Genomic DNA, 17,500 nt, shown 5'->3' with positions numbered 1-17,500 from the left:
TTTGGATTAAGAAAAGCAAACCATGAAAATGTTGCCTTATTCAACATCTATGATAACGTAAGGAATGATTGGTAAACCCAACTGTTAGAGTGGTGTATTATGAAGCATTTGATGAAACATTTAAATTGGTTAAGGATACAGAGCAGGTTACAATGATAATACAAATAAATATTGAAGATGTATTCTGTTTACTACCCTTCTGGAATCCTTTTAGTTGATTTAAAGGGACAGTCTAGTCCAAAAAAAACTTTCATGATTCAGATAGAGCATGTAATTTTAAACAATTTTCCAATTTACTTTTATCACCAATTTTGCTTTGTTCTCTTGGTATTCTTAGTTGAAAGCTTAACCTAGGAGGTTCCTATGCTAATTTCTTAGACCTTGAAGGCCACCTCTTTTCAGAATGCATTTTAACAGTTTTTCACCACTAGAGGGTGTTAGTTCATGTATTTCATATAGATAACACTGTGCTCGTGCACGTAAAGTTATCTGGGAGCAGGCACTGATTGGCTAAACTGCAAGTCTGTCAAAAGAACTGAAATAAAGGGGCAGTTTGCAGAGGCTTGGATACAAGATAATAACAGAGGTTAAAAGTATATTAATATAACTGTGTTGGTTACGCAAAACTGGGTAATGGGTAATAAAGGGATTATCTATCTTTTAAAACAATAAAAAGTCTGGTGTAGACTGTCCCTTTAAGTTGACAAATTTGAGGAGATACTGGGTGCAATGTTTACTGGATCTGTTTAACTTTACATGTAGTGTGAGCCTGATGGATACATTGTTTAACCAGAGGTTCCAGGTGCAGGGTCACATGGTAGATATTTGCAGAATTTAAGGTTTTTGGACAGTTCTAGAAGCAACTTAATAAAGTGTTGTTATAGAGATCCTGCCTTGCCAGCCAGTGTCAAGTATGGAATTGCTTCTTATTGGTCTTTCACTTATAAGTAGTGTGCAGTTCTGTGGCCTGCCTTAATAGTAAATGTAAACTTTCATGAATTAGTGCCCGGTTTTTAAAAATACTTTTAAAAATAGGAGCACTTTTATTCATGAAAGTTTACATTGCAGCATATGTTTTCAAAACGTACCTTTCTCTTCAGCGATGCAGGATCGGCGACCCCTCGCCCGCTTTCATGCTGTACTTACATAGCAATGACGAAACCGGCTTCCTCCAATCACAGCATGGCCTCAGGAGATGGACGCTCTGGGGGGGGGAACCATGATTGGAGGAAGCCGGTTTCATCATTGGTGACGTAAGTACAGAGGAGCTGCGGGCGGGGGACCGCTGATCCTGCGTCCCTGAAGAGAAAGGTAAGTATTTGTAAAAATCCGCTGCAATGTAAACTTTCTTGAATAAAAAAGTGCCCCTGTTTTTAATAGTATTTTTAAAAAGGGCTCTAATCCATGAAAGTTTACATTCACTTTATGGGTGGCTTGTGTGCTCAAGAGCAACCTCATACTGTTAGAATGTTTTTCCTTCATAGCAGCAGTCAAGTTCTGGGGTTGACATTAGGCAGATTATTTTGATGTATTTTAGTCTGATAATCAGAGTGTAGCATTTACATTTTTCTCATGTGGTAATAAGGTATTTGTGATGTTCATTTTTGCATTGTCTGAGCACAATATTTATTTTATGTGTCCAGGATTAACAGTTTACTTCATGAGCATTGAGTTAAATAAATTGGCACCTTTTTCTGACAGAGTCCTTCATTACCCATTTCTTTGATAAATCACAGTGGGTGGGTAATCTTTCTATCCCTAGTAAGGGCTACCTGTTAGGCTTATGGCAAGTTTTGGAAGGAGAGGGGGTGGTTCTAGTTTATTCCTTGTTACAAAGAGGTCTAAGGTGCTTCTGATGGAGTGGCTGGTTTTGTTCCATGTCTGAATGACTAGGAAGGTTTTACCAAGCTGTTTTGGAGCTTTTTCCATCTTTTAACAAGCTTTGTGCTTTCCCAAATACTGTCTTTCTTAGGCCTTTACTTCTGGCAGTCTGTGAAATATCCCATTTCGAAAAGAGTAAGTTGTTTCTGAATGCTTTAGATCTAGCTTTGTCTGGTACACTTAGACTTCTGGAGGTTGATGGCCCCTCTTAGTTCAATACAAGGTTTAGAGTGCAAGTGGAATCTCATTTTCAAATGGATAAGTTTATATTTATGTGTGCTTAAGAATGGATCACTGCAGCTGTTGGTGCATAAGGATGGGATTGAGTCTTCTGATAATCCAGTTTAGGCAAATTGTGGCCAAGATGCAAGCCTTAGCCAGAGCTGAATAGCACCTCAATTATTTATGAAAGGTGTTGCTGTCAGCATGTCCTTATGTCAGGAAAGGACATTCAGCACTTGGGGCTCATGCATTTGCATCACTATAGGCAGTGATGCATGGGGACTGTGCAGTTTTCAGGTTTCAACCCCATCTTACCAATCTTTTTCAAAGATTGCAGTTCCTTTTCAGGGGATGCCTGTGAGCCCTCTAGAAAATGGATTATGGGACATTTATTTCTCCATTTAGTGGCCCTAAGAACACTGTGATATGAGGATGGTGAGATGTGGGTTGCTCTATTTTTTACCTCTGTTAGGTGACTTTGGCACCAGGGTATATGCTAGAACAAGCTTAAGGATGACTTCAATAGATTGTGAAGGCCTAGCATTAATTTTATCCATTGGGGAGAATGAAGTGACAACCCACCCTAGCCTGGATATGATTAATATAATAAATGTCCATTTGGTGTGACGATTTCCAGGGATGCAAGTGGATTGGTAAAATATGAAACAAGACCTCGCTAGAAGCATGTGTCTGATCACAGGTCTACATTACATTTAGCAATGAGAAGAAATAGAGGAATGAGAAGAGCAGCCATGGTCAAAAGTGAGTTTTGTTGTTATACATGTTTGAATTTATTTTTGGAAAATCTCAAAATGACTTTATTGGCTTATATTTACTCTTATAGTTTTCTTTGTTGAATGATGGCAAGATTTCATGTCTTACAATATGTAAGTGTAGCAATTCTTGTGGGGTGGTCATAGCCCAAAAGAAGAGTAGGGTCATAGAAAGTTTGGTCAGGCTAATGGGAGTGGAGAGATACCCTAAGAATGAGTCTGGGCTGCACATTTCCATAGGACAGGTGGCCAAAAATCTCTTAGGTGGCTCCAAATCAAGATCTGATGTGTTTAAGGTTATGTAACCATGTGACCAGTTTCTGTTCTGTCTTACAAATCTGTGTTGTGTTTCATGGTTTGTGTTTGTTATATGGGAAAACGTAACTGGGGTCATTTAAAGGAATAGAGGACCCCTTATATGTGTGTGTGTGTGTGTGCATGTGACTGTGTGCAGATGAGAATTAGAAGATACACTGATTGCATTAGAAAACAAAACTACTTGAATTAACTAAACCTAGTTAAACAAAAAAAACACAAAAAGTTGTAAGAAATTATAGTACAAGTGGCAAAATATAAGTGACCAAAGATAAAGTAACACATAACAGCTGATTAATTCAATAATAATTTTCGTGGACATTAAAATGCTGTTCAATTTAACAGATAATATCAATTAATAATACTTTGATTTGTTTGTACTCTGTATGGTAGATATTTCCCAGATTTGAGTATTTGTACAAACTAAAGCTATATTATAAAACAGCTTGTGCTGCTACTAAACCCTAACATAAATGCAATAGAATTTAAATTAAGGTTTGAATATAGTAAGTATCAGGAACTAAAAACAGGAGGTAGGAAATGATTCAGCAGTGGTTAATTTAACAAACTAGGGTTAATAGGCTCCCACTATACCACACATTTATTGAACGCCCATATAGCTACCTGAAGATGTAGAAATTACGTCTTTAAGCTGTTTCCTCTTTTCTTTCATGGACTCATATTCTGCTTCCAACAAGGGTGAGGTGGGGGTGTCCCTCCATTGTGGGTCTGAACCACTCTTGATGCAGGACTTCTTCTCCTCTTCACTAAAGATGAACAAGGCTTGTGCTTTCTTACTAATGCTGGTCTGCTGCTGTAGAATCCTCTTCTTTTCCTCCTCGCTGCTGTCATCTACATCATCCATCACCACAATAACATTATTTCTCCCTGTGCACAAAGACAACAAACACAGCGTCACACACGGAGTGTACATGATATTGAGGATAAGGGAGGATCTGTTAGACTGAAGCTCTACTGAGGTTTGTTAGACCTGAGTGTCCCTATGTGTGTATCAGTCTGATAAGAGAGATTTTCTTTGCTTATTAAAGTCCCATTAGACCAGTGGAGGCTCCTCTATAGGAGCACTTGAGCACGTGAACCCCCTGGCCCCTGATGCCCCTGATGAACACCCTGACCCCTGATGAAAAAAAAAGAAAAAAAAAAGAGTGAGAAATAAAACAAAATAAATAAAAAAAAATTTTTTTTTTTGCTGATTTAAATAAAAAAATTCATCCAGGCTCCACTGCAGTTTTAACTAAAAACATTTAAAATTGTCATTTTTAAACATTTAGGCTGAAAGTGGAAAGGTCTTTTGCCTAATACTTCTATCTATTGCACGTGCGATAGTTAGAAGTATAGGCAAAAGACCTTTCCACTTTAAAACTGCATTGACTGCAGTGCCACCTACAGGCCAGCCTATAGCTCTCCTTACCGCACAGCTCTAAGTGTGCGAGAGGCAGCTGTCACGTGACACTCGCACACTAAGAGCTGTGTATGTGAGCACTGGGAGGTGGAGCATCTGGGCTGACATCAGGCATCATGATCTCATCGGCTGGTGGCGGGAACTACAGTACTGAAGAGGAGGGAGCTGCAGCAAAAGACTGAGTGCCTGTCTGCCTGCCGAGTGAGTAATGTTTTTTCCATGTGGCATGTTTGTCACCGTCTCCCATACTGATCATATTTCTACTAGAAGAATAAGAGAAAGAGATGGCACTAGGCACATTATATAAATGACTGTCTGAGGGATATGATCTATACAAGTGACCCCTTGTTCTGGTCATATTGGATGAATAAATTTATATAATGTGCCTAGTGCCATCTCTTTTTCTTATTCTTCTCCATTAATTCACGTGACTGTGTGAGTGTGACTGTTTCTCTTCTTGCCATGTTCCTGATTGTCTAGGTCTGGCAGGAAGAGAGGGAGCCGAGTCACATGTCCTGGGACTCCTGCCGAGAAGAGCTGCTGGTGCTAAGAAGGACCAAGTTAGTGGTGAGTGCGTGGAAATCTGGATTTAAACTGTACATTGACAGTCTGTGCCCTCTTGATGCTCAAATTTGCCAAACTGGTGTTCAGATTTACATAAACATATTTAGTTATAGCCACTCTGCTTACTGTTAGTCATCCGTGTAGTAACTGTCCTTAATCTTAATCAGAATTTTAAAAATGGTCAGTTACTTCACGGATGACTAACAGTAAGCAGAGTGGCTATAACTAAATATGTTTATGTGAATCTGAACACCAGTTTGGCAAATTTGAGCATCAAGAGAGCACAGACTGTCAATGTACAGTTTTAATCCAGAGACATTGCGAGGCAGTCAGTCACATGGGTTGCTGCAAACTGTATTCTCCGTGAACGGTGTTATGCTCAATTTACTAAAAAATCATCCCTCCCTTCTGCTGTCAAACACTTACTGTCTGTCTTGTCTCCACAAGCTGGAATAACTTCATTATCTTCCATATTAGTAAAGCTTGAATCTCATACTTAGTATAATCGTGAGATGAGCAGTGCAGCAGTCATTTGGATAAAGTCTAACTTTTTTCTCTGTGTTATTACTGCTGGACATGGAATTTACACTGACATTTGCTATGGACAATTAGACATGTATACCTTCACTTTTAGTATAGCCAAATGTAGGCACTGGTAGCACATTTTATAAATCATTTTAGAGTGTCTGTATTGTAGGAAAATGTGGACTTTTTGATTAACTCACTGTATGTCACAAAGGAATGTGTAAGGTATGATTGTTTTTACGTTAGCCCTACACTAACAGCTGCAGGTACTGTCTACCGTAGCTACATTGGTAAGGAACTCCAGTCCCACATCTGTCTTTGATTCTAAACTTCCCTCCCCCGTGTCTCTCCAGCAGTCAGTGAGAGGCTGAGAGCAGGCAGTGGCACTGCTACTAGGAATAGGAAGGGGAGTGTGTGAACTCAGAGCAGCAGCCTTTATGTGAGTAGGTGTCTTGTAGCACTAGCAGGTGACTTACTCTTCATCTTATCTGCACTAATCATAAGACTGTTAAAATGTTTATAAAATTGTCACGTATTGTATTTGTTTTCTTTTTCATAAAAAATATTTTTTGTCTCTGAGGACCTCTAGTGGTCATTTGTAGTATCGCTTTTCTGACAGCAAATATAATTAAATTTTATCTTAAAATTCTACATTTGTTTGAAATGTTTTTTTCTTTTATTATTTATGCAAATGATCATTTGCCTATTATTTTGTACAAATCTGTACTGCTTCAAAAAAAATTCAAACATGTGTAGAATTTTAAATAAAATCTTGACTGAAGAGGTGATCTTATTCAATCTAAGTGCTGCAGTCTATATATATATATATATATATATATATATATATATATATATATATATATATATATATATATATATATATATATATATATATATATATATATATATAGTGTGTGTGTATATATATATATATATATATATATATAGTGTGTGTGTGTATATATATATATATATATAGTGTGTGTGTGTATATATATATATATATATATATATATATATATATATATATATATATATATATATATATATATATATATATATATATAGTGAACCCCCATTTGAATAACCCACGAGCCGCCACTGCATTAGACAATAAAAAAGGTGCAGATTTGTGTAATCCCTATTAGGACTTTATTTGTTTTGTAGTTGCTGCAACTGACTGGTGTTTAATTAATCTTCTCTTGGGATTTTGATATTAGGCTGCTATTCATATCGGTAGTGCCTCTGATTTCCCTTTCTAGTTGGGGTTTGTAACCTTTTCCTGATTACCTGTGTGAGCAATAAAATGTAGATAATGGGGATAAACATTTTCTTTCATGATTCAAATTGACCATACAGTTTTAAAAAACTTTTTCATTTAATTTGCTTTCTTCCCTTTATGCCCTTTGTTGAAAGTAATTCCTAGGTAGGCTAAGGAACTGGGAGCTGCTGATTGGTGACTGGGCATACATGCCTGTTGTCATTGGCTTACAGATGAGTTCAGCTAGCTCCCATTAGTGCATTGCTTCTCCTTCAATAATGGATACCAAGAGAATGAAGCAAAATTGATCATTACTGAAAAGTTGATTACCATTGTATGCTGTATCTGAAAGAAAATGTTTGACTTTAGTTTCACTTTAAGAAAGAGATTCTTAAAGCATTAAATGCTAATTTGCACAGAGTAAACTTGGTTAAATTATTGTTTATTGATTCCCATTTATGTCAACGAGAGACAATAATACTAGTAGACGTGCCGCAGCGAATAATACATTTTGGATACAATTGTTTTTTAAAGAATATTCTAAAAAAATTGTTTTTCAGAATATACATTGCTTCACTATTCAGTATTTGTTTAAAATGAAATGAATATTACATATTTAAGATATAGTTAAACAAATGTAAATGTAACTTTGCTGTAGGTGACACAGTGTAGGCTTATACTTATCTTTGGGAGCCGCGCTAATCCGATCAATCAGACCAATCGGCCGCTATTAGGGGGTGTCAATCAACCCAATAGTATGAGATTGGGTGGATTACTGTTCGCCGACTCAGAGGTGGCATTCAAGTTAAGGAGTAGGAGGGTAGTTATCAAGCCGTCAACCTCAAATACGCTGGAATTCTGCAGCGTATTTGTGGCGAGACTGATTCGCCTTAGTTATCAAGCCCTAGATACCGGCAAAAGTAGAATTTTGTGACGTAAGCTTCGATCCGCCGGACTCAGTCCGACACAGATCGATTCTTACGTCACTCCAGATGTTCCGCACACAAGTGCGGCACAATCTGACTACTTTTGCTAGTTATCAAAAAACTAGCAGGTACGCTCGGCACTTTTACAGCCCAGCGTACCTGGTTTTCAATCCGCCGCCCTGGAAGCGGCGGATCCCATAGGAATCAATGGGAGTCTGACCATAGCGAAAGTTCATGATCGCTGCTGCCAGACATCCCATTGATTCCTATGGGAGATTTCTGCACCTAACACCCTAACATGTACCCCGAGTCTAAACACCCCTAATCTGTCCCCCCTACACTGCCGCAAGTAAATAAAGTGTTTACCCCCTAAACCGCCGCTCCCGGAGCCCACCGCAAGCTATAATATATGTATTAACCCCTAAACCGCCACTCCCTGACCCCGCTGCAACTATAATATATGTATTATCCCCTAAACCGCCGCTCCCTGACCCTGCCGCAACTATAATATATGTATTAACCCCTAAACCGCCGCTCCCTGACCCCGCCGCAACTATAATATATGTATTAACCCCTAAACCGCCGCTCCCGGACCCCGCCGCAACCTATATTAAATTTATTAACCCCTATCCTGCCCCCCCTACACCGTCGCAACTATAATAAATTTATTAACCCCTAAACCTAAGTCTAACACTAACCCTAACACCCCATAACTTAAATATTAATTAAATAAATCTAAATAATATTTCTATTATGAACTAAATTAATCCTATTTAAAACTAAATACTTACCTTTAAAATAAACCCTAATATAGCTACAATATAAATAATAATTATATTGTAGCTATCTTAGGATTTATTTTTATTTTACAGGCAAATTTCAATTTATTTTAACTAGGTACAATAGCTATTAAATAGTTATTAACTATTTATTAGCTACCTAGCTAAAATAAAGAGAAATTTACCTGTAAAATAAAAACTAACCTAAGTTACAATTACACCTAACACTACACTATACTTTAATAAATTATTCCTATTTAAAACTAAATACTTACCTGTAAAATAAACCCTAAGATAGCTACAATATAATTAATAATTACATTGTAGCTATCTTAGGATTTATATTTATTTTACAGGTAACTTTGTATTTATTTTAGCTAGTTAAAATAGTTATTAAATAGTTATTAACTATTTAATAACTACCTAGCTAAAATAAATACAAAATTACCTGTAAAATAAATCCTAACCTAAGTTACAATTAAACCTAACACTACACTATCATTACATTAATTACATAAATTACCTACAAATAACTACAATTAAATGCAATTACATAAACTAACTAAAGTACAAAAAATAAAAAAAGCTAAGTTACAAAAAAAAAAAAAAAGTTACAAACATTTAAAAAATATTACAATTTTAAGCTACTTATACCTAATCTAAGCCCCCTAATAAAATAACAAAGCCCCCCAAAATAAAAAAATGCCCTACCCTATTCTAAATTAAAAAAGTTCAAAGCTCTTTTACCTTACCAGCCCTTAAAAGGGCTTTCGTGGGGCATGCCCCAAAGAGTTCAGCTCTTTTGCCTGTAAAAGAAAAATACAACCCCCCCAACATTAAAACCCACCACCCACATACCCCTAATCTAACCCAAACCCCCTTAAAAAACCTAACACTACCCCCCTGAAGATCATCCTACCTTTAGTCGTCTTCACTCAGCCGAGCCACCGATGGAACTGAAGAGGAGATCCGGAGTGGCAGAAGTCATCATCCAAGGGGCGCTGAAGAAATCTTCCATCCGATGAAGTGATCCTCCAAGCGACGCTGAAGAAGTCTTCCATCCGATGAAGTGATCCTCCAAGCAGCGCTGAAGAAGTCTTCGATCCGGGCGATGTCATCTTCCAAGCGGGGTCTTCAATCGTCTTCTTTAGGATCCATCTTCATTCCGCCGACGCGGAACATCCTTCTTTTCTGACGGACTAAAGACGAATGAAGGCTACTTTAAGGGACGTCATCCAAGATGGCGTCCCTTCAATTCCGATTGGCTGATAGGATTCTATCAGCCAATCGGAATTAAGGTAGGAAAAATCTGATTGGCTGATTGAATCAGCCAATCAGATTGAAGTTCAATCCGATTGGCTGATCCAATCAGCCAATCAGATTGAGCTCGCATTCTATTGGCTGTTCCGATTAGCCAATAGAATGCGAGCTCAATCTGATTGGCTGATTCAATCAGCCAATCAGATTTTTCCTAGCTTAATTCCGATTGGCTGATAGAATCCTATCAGCCAATCGGAATTGAAGGGACGCCATCTTGGATGACGTCCCTTAAAGGAGCTTTCATTCGTCGGTAGTCCGTTGGGAAAGAAGGATGTTCCACGTCGGCGGAATGAAGATGGATCCTGAAGAAGAAGATTGAAGACCCCGCTTGGAAGATGACATCGCCCGGATGGAAGACTTCTTCAGCGCCGCTTGGATGATCGCTTCATCGGATGGAAGACTTCTTCAGCGCCGCTTGGAGGATCACTTCATCGGATGGAAGATTTCATCAGCGCCCCTTGGAGGATAACTTCTGCCGCTTCGGATCTCCTCTTTGGTTCCATTGCTGCTCGGCTGAGTGAAGACGACTCAAGGTAGGATGATCTTCAGGGGTGTAGTGTTAGGTTTTTTTAAGGGGGGTTTGAGTTAGATTAGGGGTATGTGGGTGGTGGGTTTTAATGTTGGGGGGGTTGTATTTTTCTTTTACAGGCAAAAGAGCTGAATTTTTGGGGGCATGCCCCACGAAAGGCCCTTTTAAGGGCTGGTAAGGTAAAAGAGCTTTGAACTTTTTTAATTTAGAATAGGGTAGGGCATTTTTTTATTTTGGGGGACTTTGTTATTTTATTAGGGGGCTTAGATTAGGTGTAAGTAGCTTAAAATTGTTGTAATATTTTTTAAATGTTTGTAACTTATTTTTTTTATTTTTTGTAACTTAGCTTTTTTATTTTTTGTACTTTAGCTAGTTTATGTAATTGCATTTAATTGTAGTTATTTGTAGGTAATTTATTTAATTAATGTAATGATAGTGTAGTGTTAAGTTTAATTGTAACTTAGGTTAGGATTTATTTTACAGGTAATTTTGTATTTCTTTTAGCTAGGTAGTTATTAAATAGTTAATAACTATTTAATAACTATTCTAACTATCTAAAATAAATACAAAGTTACCTGTAAAATAAATATAAATCCTAAGATAGCTACAATGTAATTATTAATTATATTGTAGCTATCTTACGGCTAGATTTAGAGTTTTGTCGGTAACGACACGAAAAACTAACGCCCGCGTTTTACTGGCCGCACCATAAAAATAACTCTGGTATCGAGAGTCCACATAAAGGCTGCGTTAGGCTCCAAAAAAGGAGCGTAGAGCATTTTTAACGCAGCTTCAACTCTCGATACCAGAGTTGCTTACGGACGCGGCCAGCCTCAAAAATGTGCTCGTGCACGATTCTCCCATAGGAAACAATGGGGCTGTTTGAGCTGAAAAAAAACCTAACACCTGCAAAAAAGCCGCGTTCAGCTCCTAACGCAGCCCCATTGTTTCCTATGCGGTAACCCTTCCGACGTCTGCACTTAACACTCTAACATTTTCCCCCGAGTCTAAACACCCCTAACCTTACATTTATTAACCCCTAATCTGCCGCCCCCGCTATCGCTGACCCCTGCATATTATTATTAACCCCTAATCTGCCGCTCCGTAAACCGCCGCTACTTACATTATCCCTATGTACCCCTAATCTGCTGCCCTAACATCGCCGACCCCTATATTATATTTATTAACCCCTAATCTGCCCCCCACAACGTCGCCTCCACCTGCCTACACTTATTAACCCCTAATCTGCCGACCGGACCGCACCGCTATTATAATAAAGTTATTAACCCCTAATCCGCCTCACTAACCCTATAATAAATAGTATTAACCCCTAATCTGCCCTCCCTAACATCGCCGACACCTAACTTCAAACATTAACCCCTAATCTGCTGACCGGAGCTCACCGCTATTCTAATAAATGTATTAACCCCTAAAGCTAAGTCTAACCCTAACACCCCCCTAAGTTAAATATAATTTTTATCTAACGAAATAAATTAACTATTATTAAATAACTTATTCCTATTTAAAGCTAAATACTTACCTGTAAAATAAATCCTAATATAGCTACAATATAAATTATAATTATATTATAGCTATTTTAGGATTTATATTTATTTTACAGGTAACTTTGTATTTATTTTAACCAGGTACAATAGCTATTAAATAGTTAAGAACTATTTAATAGCTAAAATAGTTAAAATAATTACAAATTTACCTGTAAAAGAAATCCTAACCTAAGTTACAAATAAACCTAACACTAGACTATCAATAAATTAATTAAATAAACTACCTACAATTACCTACAATTAACCTAACACTAGACTATCAATAAATTAATTAAATACAATTGCTACAAATAAATACAATTAAATAAACTAGCTAAAGTACAAAAAATAAAAAAGAACTAAGTTACAAAAAATAAAAAAATATTTACAAACATAAGAAAAATATTACAACAATTTTAAACTAATTACACCTACTCTAAGCCCCCTAATAAAATAACAAAGCCCCCCCAAAATAAAAAAAATGCCCTACCCTATTCTAAATTACTACAGTTCAAAGCTCTTTTACCTTACCAGCCCTGAACAGGGCCCTTTGCGGGGCATGCCCCAAGAAATACAGCTCTTTTGCCTGTAAAAAAAAACATACAATACCCAAGCCCCCCAACATTACAACCGACCACCCACATACCCCTAATCTAACCCAAACCCCCCTTAAATAAACCTAACACTAAGCCCCTGAAGATCATCCTACCTTGTCTTCACCATACCAGGTTCACCGATCGGTCCAGAAGATCTCCTCCGATGTCCTGATCCAAGCCCAAGCGGGGGGCTGAAGAGGTCCATGATCCGGCTGAAGTCTTCATCCAAGCGGGGCAGAAGAGTTCTTCCATCCGATTGAAGTCTTCATCCAAGCGGCATCCATCCGGAACGAAGCGGCAGCATCCTGAAGACCTCCACCGTGGAACATCCATCCTGGCCTACGACTGAACGACGAATGACGGTTCCTTTAAATGACGTCATCCAAGATGGCGTCCCTCGAATTCCGAGGATGGAGTCCCTTCTATCAGCCAATCGGAATTAAGGTAGGAATATTCTGATTGGCTGATGGAATCAGCCAATCAGAATCAAGTTCAATCCGATTGGCTGATCCAATCAGCCAATCAGATTGAGCTTGCATTCTATTGGCTGTTCCGATCAGCCAATAGAATGCGAGCTCAATCTGATTGGCTGATTGGATCAGCCAATCAGATTGAACTTGATTCTGATTGGCTGATTCCATCAGCCAATCAGAATATTCCTACCTTAATTCCGATTGGCTGATAGAATCCTATCAGCCAATCGGAATTCGAGGGACGCCATCTTGGATGACGTCCCTTAAAGGAACCGTCATTCTGCAGTGGGACGTCACCGGAAGAAGATGGGTCCGCGGTGGAGGTCTTCAGGATGGAGCTGGTCATCATCGGATGAAGATAGAAGATGCCGCTTGGATCAAGATGGTTGCCGGTCCGGATCGCCTCTTCTTCCCAGATAGGATGAAGACTTTGGAGCCTCTTCTGGACCTCTTCAGGCACCGGATGATGGATCGCCAACCCCCGCTTGGGTTGGATGAAGATTTTGGAGCCAGGACGGATCGGTGATACCTGGTGAGGTGAAAACAAGGTAGGATGATCTTCAGGGGCTTAGTGTTAGGTTTATTTAAGGGGGGTTTGGGTTAGATTAGGGGTATGTGGGTGGTGGGTTGTAATGTTGGGGGGGGGGGTATTGTATGTTTTTTTTTTTCAGGCAAAAGAGCTGAACTTCTTGGGGCATGCCCCGCAAAGGGCCCTGTTCAGGGCTGGTAAGGTAAAAGAGCTTTTAACTTTAGTAATTTAGAATAGGGTAGGGCATTTTTTATTTTGGGGGGCTTTGTTGTTTTATTAGGGGGCTTAGAGTAGGTGTAATTAGTTTAAAATTGTTGTAATATTTTTCTTATGCTTGTAGATATTTTTTTATTTTTTGTAACTTAGTTCTTTTTTATTTTTTGTACTTTAGCAAGTTTATTTAATTGTATTTATTTGTAGGAATTGTATTTAATTAATTTATTGATAGTGTAGTGTTAGGTTAATTGTAGGTAATTGTAGGTAGTTTATTTAATTAATTTATTGATAGTATAGTGTTAGTTTTAATTGTAACTTAGTTTAGGATTTCTTTTACAGGTAAATTTGTAATTATTTTAACTATTTTAGCTATTAAATAGTTCTTAACTATTTAATAGCTATTGTACCTGGTTAAAATAAATACAAAGTTACCTGTAAAATAAATATAAATCCTAAAATAGCTATAATATAAATATAATTTATATTGTAGCTATATTAGGATTTATTTTACAGGTAAGTATTTAGCTTTAAATAGGAATAATTTATTTAATAAGAGTTAATTAATTTCGTTAGATTTAAATTATATTTAATTTAGGGGGGTGTTAGTGTTAGGGTTAGACTTAGCTTTAGGGGTTAATACATTTATTAGAATAGCGGCGAGCTCCGGTCGGCAGATTAGGGGTTAATAATTGAAGTTAGGTGTCGGCGATGTTAGGGAGGGCAGATTAGGGGTTAATACTATTTATTATAGGGTTAGTGAGGCGGATTAGGGCTTAATAACTTTATTATAGTAGCGCTCAGGTCCGCTCGGCAGATTAGGGGTTAATAAGCGTAGGCAGGTGGAGGCGACGTTGTGGGGGGCAGATTAGGGGTTAATAAATATAATACAGGGGTCGGCGGTGTTAGGGGCAGCAGATTAGGGGTACATAAGGATAACGTAGGTGGCGGTCGGCAGATTAGGGGTTAAAAAAATTTAATCGAGTGGCGGCGATGTGGGGGGACCTCGGTTTAGGGGTACATAGGTAGTTTATGGGTGTTAGTGTACTTTAGAGTACAGTAGTTAAGAGCTTTATGAACCGGCGTTAGCCCAGAAAGCACTTAACTACTGACTTTGTTCCTGCGGCTGGAGTTTTGTCGTTAGATGTCTAAAGCTCACTTCAGAAACGACTCTAAATACCGGAGTTAGGAAGATCCCATTGAAAAGATAGGATACGCAATTGACGTAAGGGGATCTGCGGTATGGAAAAGTCGCGGCTGAAAAGTGAGCGTTAGACCCTATTTTGAGTGACTCTAAATACCGGCGGTAGCCTAAAACCAGCGTTAGGAGCCTCTAACGCTGGTTTTCACGGCTACCGCCAAACTCCAAATCTAGGTCTTAGGGTTTATTTTACAGGTAAGTATTTAGTTTTAAATAGGAATAATTTATTAAAGTATAGTGTAGTGTTAGGTGTAATTATAACTTAGGTTAGTTTTTATTTTACAGGTTAATTTATTTTAGCTAGGTAAGCTATTAAATAGTTAATAACTATTTAATAGCTATTGTACCTAGTTAAAATAAATTGAAATTTGCCTGTAAAATAAAAATAAATCCTAACATAGCTACAATATAATTATTATTTATAGTGTAGCTATATTAGGGTTTATTTTAAAGGTAAGTATTTAGTTTTAAATAGGATTCATTTAGTTCATAATAGAAATATGATTTAGATTTATTTAATTAATATTTAAGTTAGGGGGTGTTAGGGTTAGTGTTAGACTTAGGTTTAGGGGTTAATAATTTTATTACAGTGGTGGCGGTGTAGTGGGGGGCAGGATAGGGGTTAATAAATGTATTATAGGTGGCGACGGTGTAGTGGGGGGCAGGATAGGGGTTAATAAATTTATTATAGGTGGCGACGGTGTAGGGGGGGCAGGATAGGGGTTAATAAATGTAATATAGGTTGCGGCGGGGTCAGGGAGCGGCGGTTTAGGGGTTAAACTATTTATTTTGTTGCGGCGAGGTGCGGGATCAGCAGGATAGGGGTTAATAACTTTATTATAGAGGGCGACGGTATAGGGGGGGCAGGATAGGGGTTACTAGGTATAATGTAGGTTGCGGCGGTGTCCGGGAGCGGCGGTTTAGGGGTTAATACATTTATAAGAGTTGCGGCAGGGTCTAGGAGCGGCGGTTTAGGGGTTAGTAACTTTATTGAGTTGCGGGGGGCTCCGGGGGCGCCGGTATAGGGGGTAGAATAGTGTAGTTAGCGTGAGTGCTTAGTGACAGGCTAGCAAGAAAGCTGTAAAAAAGCCGAAGAGCAGCGAGATCGGATGAGTGATGACTCTCACAGTTCGCTGCTCATCGCCCCGTACTTGGTGCACGGCTTTTTTACAGCTTTTTTGATAACTTAGACAAATTTTTGCAGGTCCGCGGCGGCGATGTGAGGCGAGATTAGGCGGGCGTATTGGGCCGGCGAAGGCAGGAAAAGTAGACACGTTGATAACTACCGCCCGTAGTGTCTTATGTCTTAAGACCGCTGCTTCTTAACTCCTGTTTCTGGCGAGCCTGCATTAGGGAGCATTCGGTCGATAATAAATCGGCCCCCAGGTAGGATGGATCACAGAGCTCTGTGATCCAGCCACACTAATCTACATGTTAGCGAGGTCCTAGACTCTTTGAAGAAGTGTAGAGGGTTAGCGCAGCTCCCCAGCGCTCTATAGGTAAGTATTAAAGGGACACTAAACCCAAAATTTTTCTTTTGTGATGCAGATAGAGCCTGCAATGTTAAGCAACTTTCTAATTTACTCCTATTATCAATTTTTCTTTCTTTGTTCTTTATTTGAAAAAGAATGCATCTAAGCTTTTTTTGGATTCAGTACTCTGGACAGCACTTTTTATTGGTGGATGAATTTATCCACCAATCAGCAAGAACAACCCAGGTTGTTTACCAAGAATGGGCCAGCATCTAAACTTACATTCTTGCATTTCAAATAAAGATACCAAGAGAATGAAGAAAATTTGATAATAGGAGTAAATTAGAAAGTTGCTTAAAATGTTATGCTCTATCTGAATCACAAAAGAAAAAAATTGGGTTCAATGTCCCTTTAACCTATAAAAGCTAGTTTAAATGAAAAGTAATATATAGTAACAGATTTTTTTAGTATATATTAATTATTCTTTAAATTAGTTAGTGCATTTGTTCTGATATTCATTTTGTTAAATCAAAACCAATATCCAAATTTGCATTCATATTGAAACAAATGCACATCTCTAACATATAATATTATTTAGGTGCCTATTTATCAAAGCATCAACTAAAAATACACCGGAATTCCACTTCATTTTTGTCGCGAGATTGATCCGCCGTAGTTATCAAAGCGTCAAGATTGTTAAATGTTGAAATTTGTGACGTAAAATACGATCCCGCGATCTCAATCCAACGCAGATCGATTGAAAACAGTGGTATTTGAGCGGAATTGTGTTCATTGGCCCTCCTAATCGACACTATTTGAACCTCTCAGAATATGCATAATCATATGATTTTTGACATCAGCTAATCTGATTCAAATACACATTACAAACTATCACTAACAAATCAAATTGCTTGATACTTGTGTCATTGATCACTCATCAGAACTTGTAAGTGT

At 38.1% G+C, this 17,500-nt stretch overlaps 1 protein-coding gene across 3 annotated transcripts in view; it reads right to left on the bottom strand.

Annotated features, from left to right (window-relative positions):
* NOL3 (nucleolar protein 3) overlaps window positions 1-17,500 on the bottom strand; it is a 48,784-nt gene that overhangs the window by 11,919 nt on the left and 19,365 nt on the right. For all 3 annotated transcript variants that reach the window (XM_053695204.1, XM_053695202.1, XM_053695203.1), the window contains exon 3: window positions 3,816-4,079. In XM_053695204.1, the coding sequence (XP_053551179.1) occupies window positions 3,816-4,079 (264 nt within the window). The remainder of the gene's footprint in view (window positions 1-3,815; window positions 4,080-17,500) is intronic.

The sequence above is a fragment of the Bombina bombina genome, chromosome 11 (assembly GCF_027579735.1).
Source record: "Bombina bombina isolate aBomBom1 chromosome 11, aBomBom1.pri, whole genome shotgun sequence".
In the NCBI taxonomy this organism is placed as follows: domain Eukaryota; kingdom Metazoa; phylum Chordata; class Amphibia; order Anura; family Bombinatoridae; genus Bombina; species Bombina bombina.
Note: the sequence above shows the minus strand (reverse complement) of the source record. Positions and strands in the feature narration are given on the sequence as shown.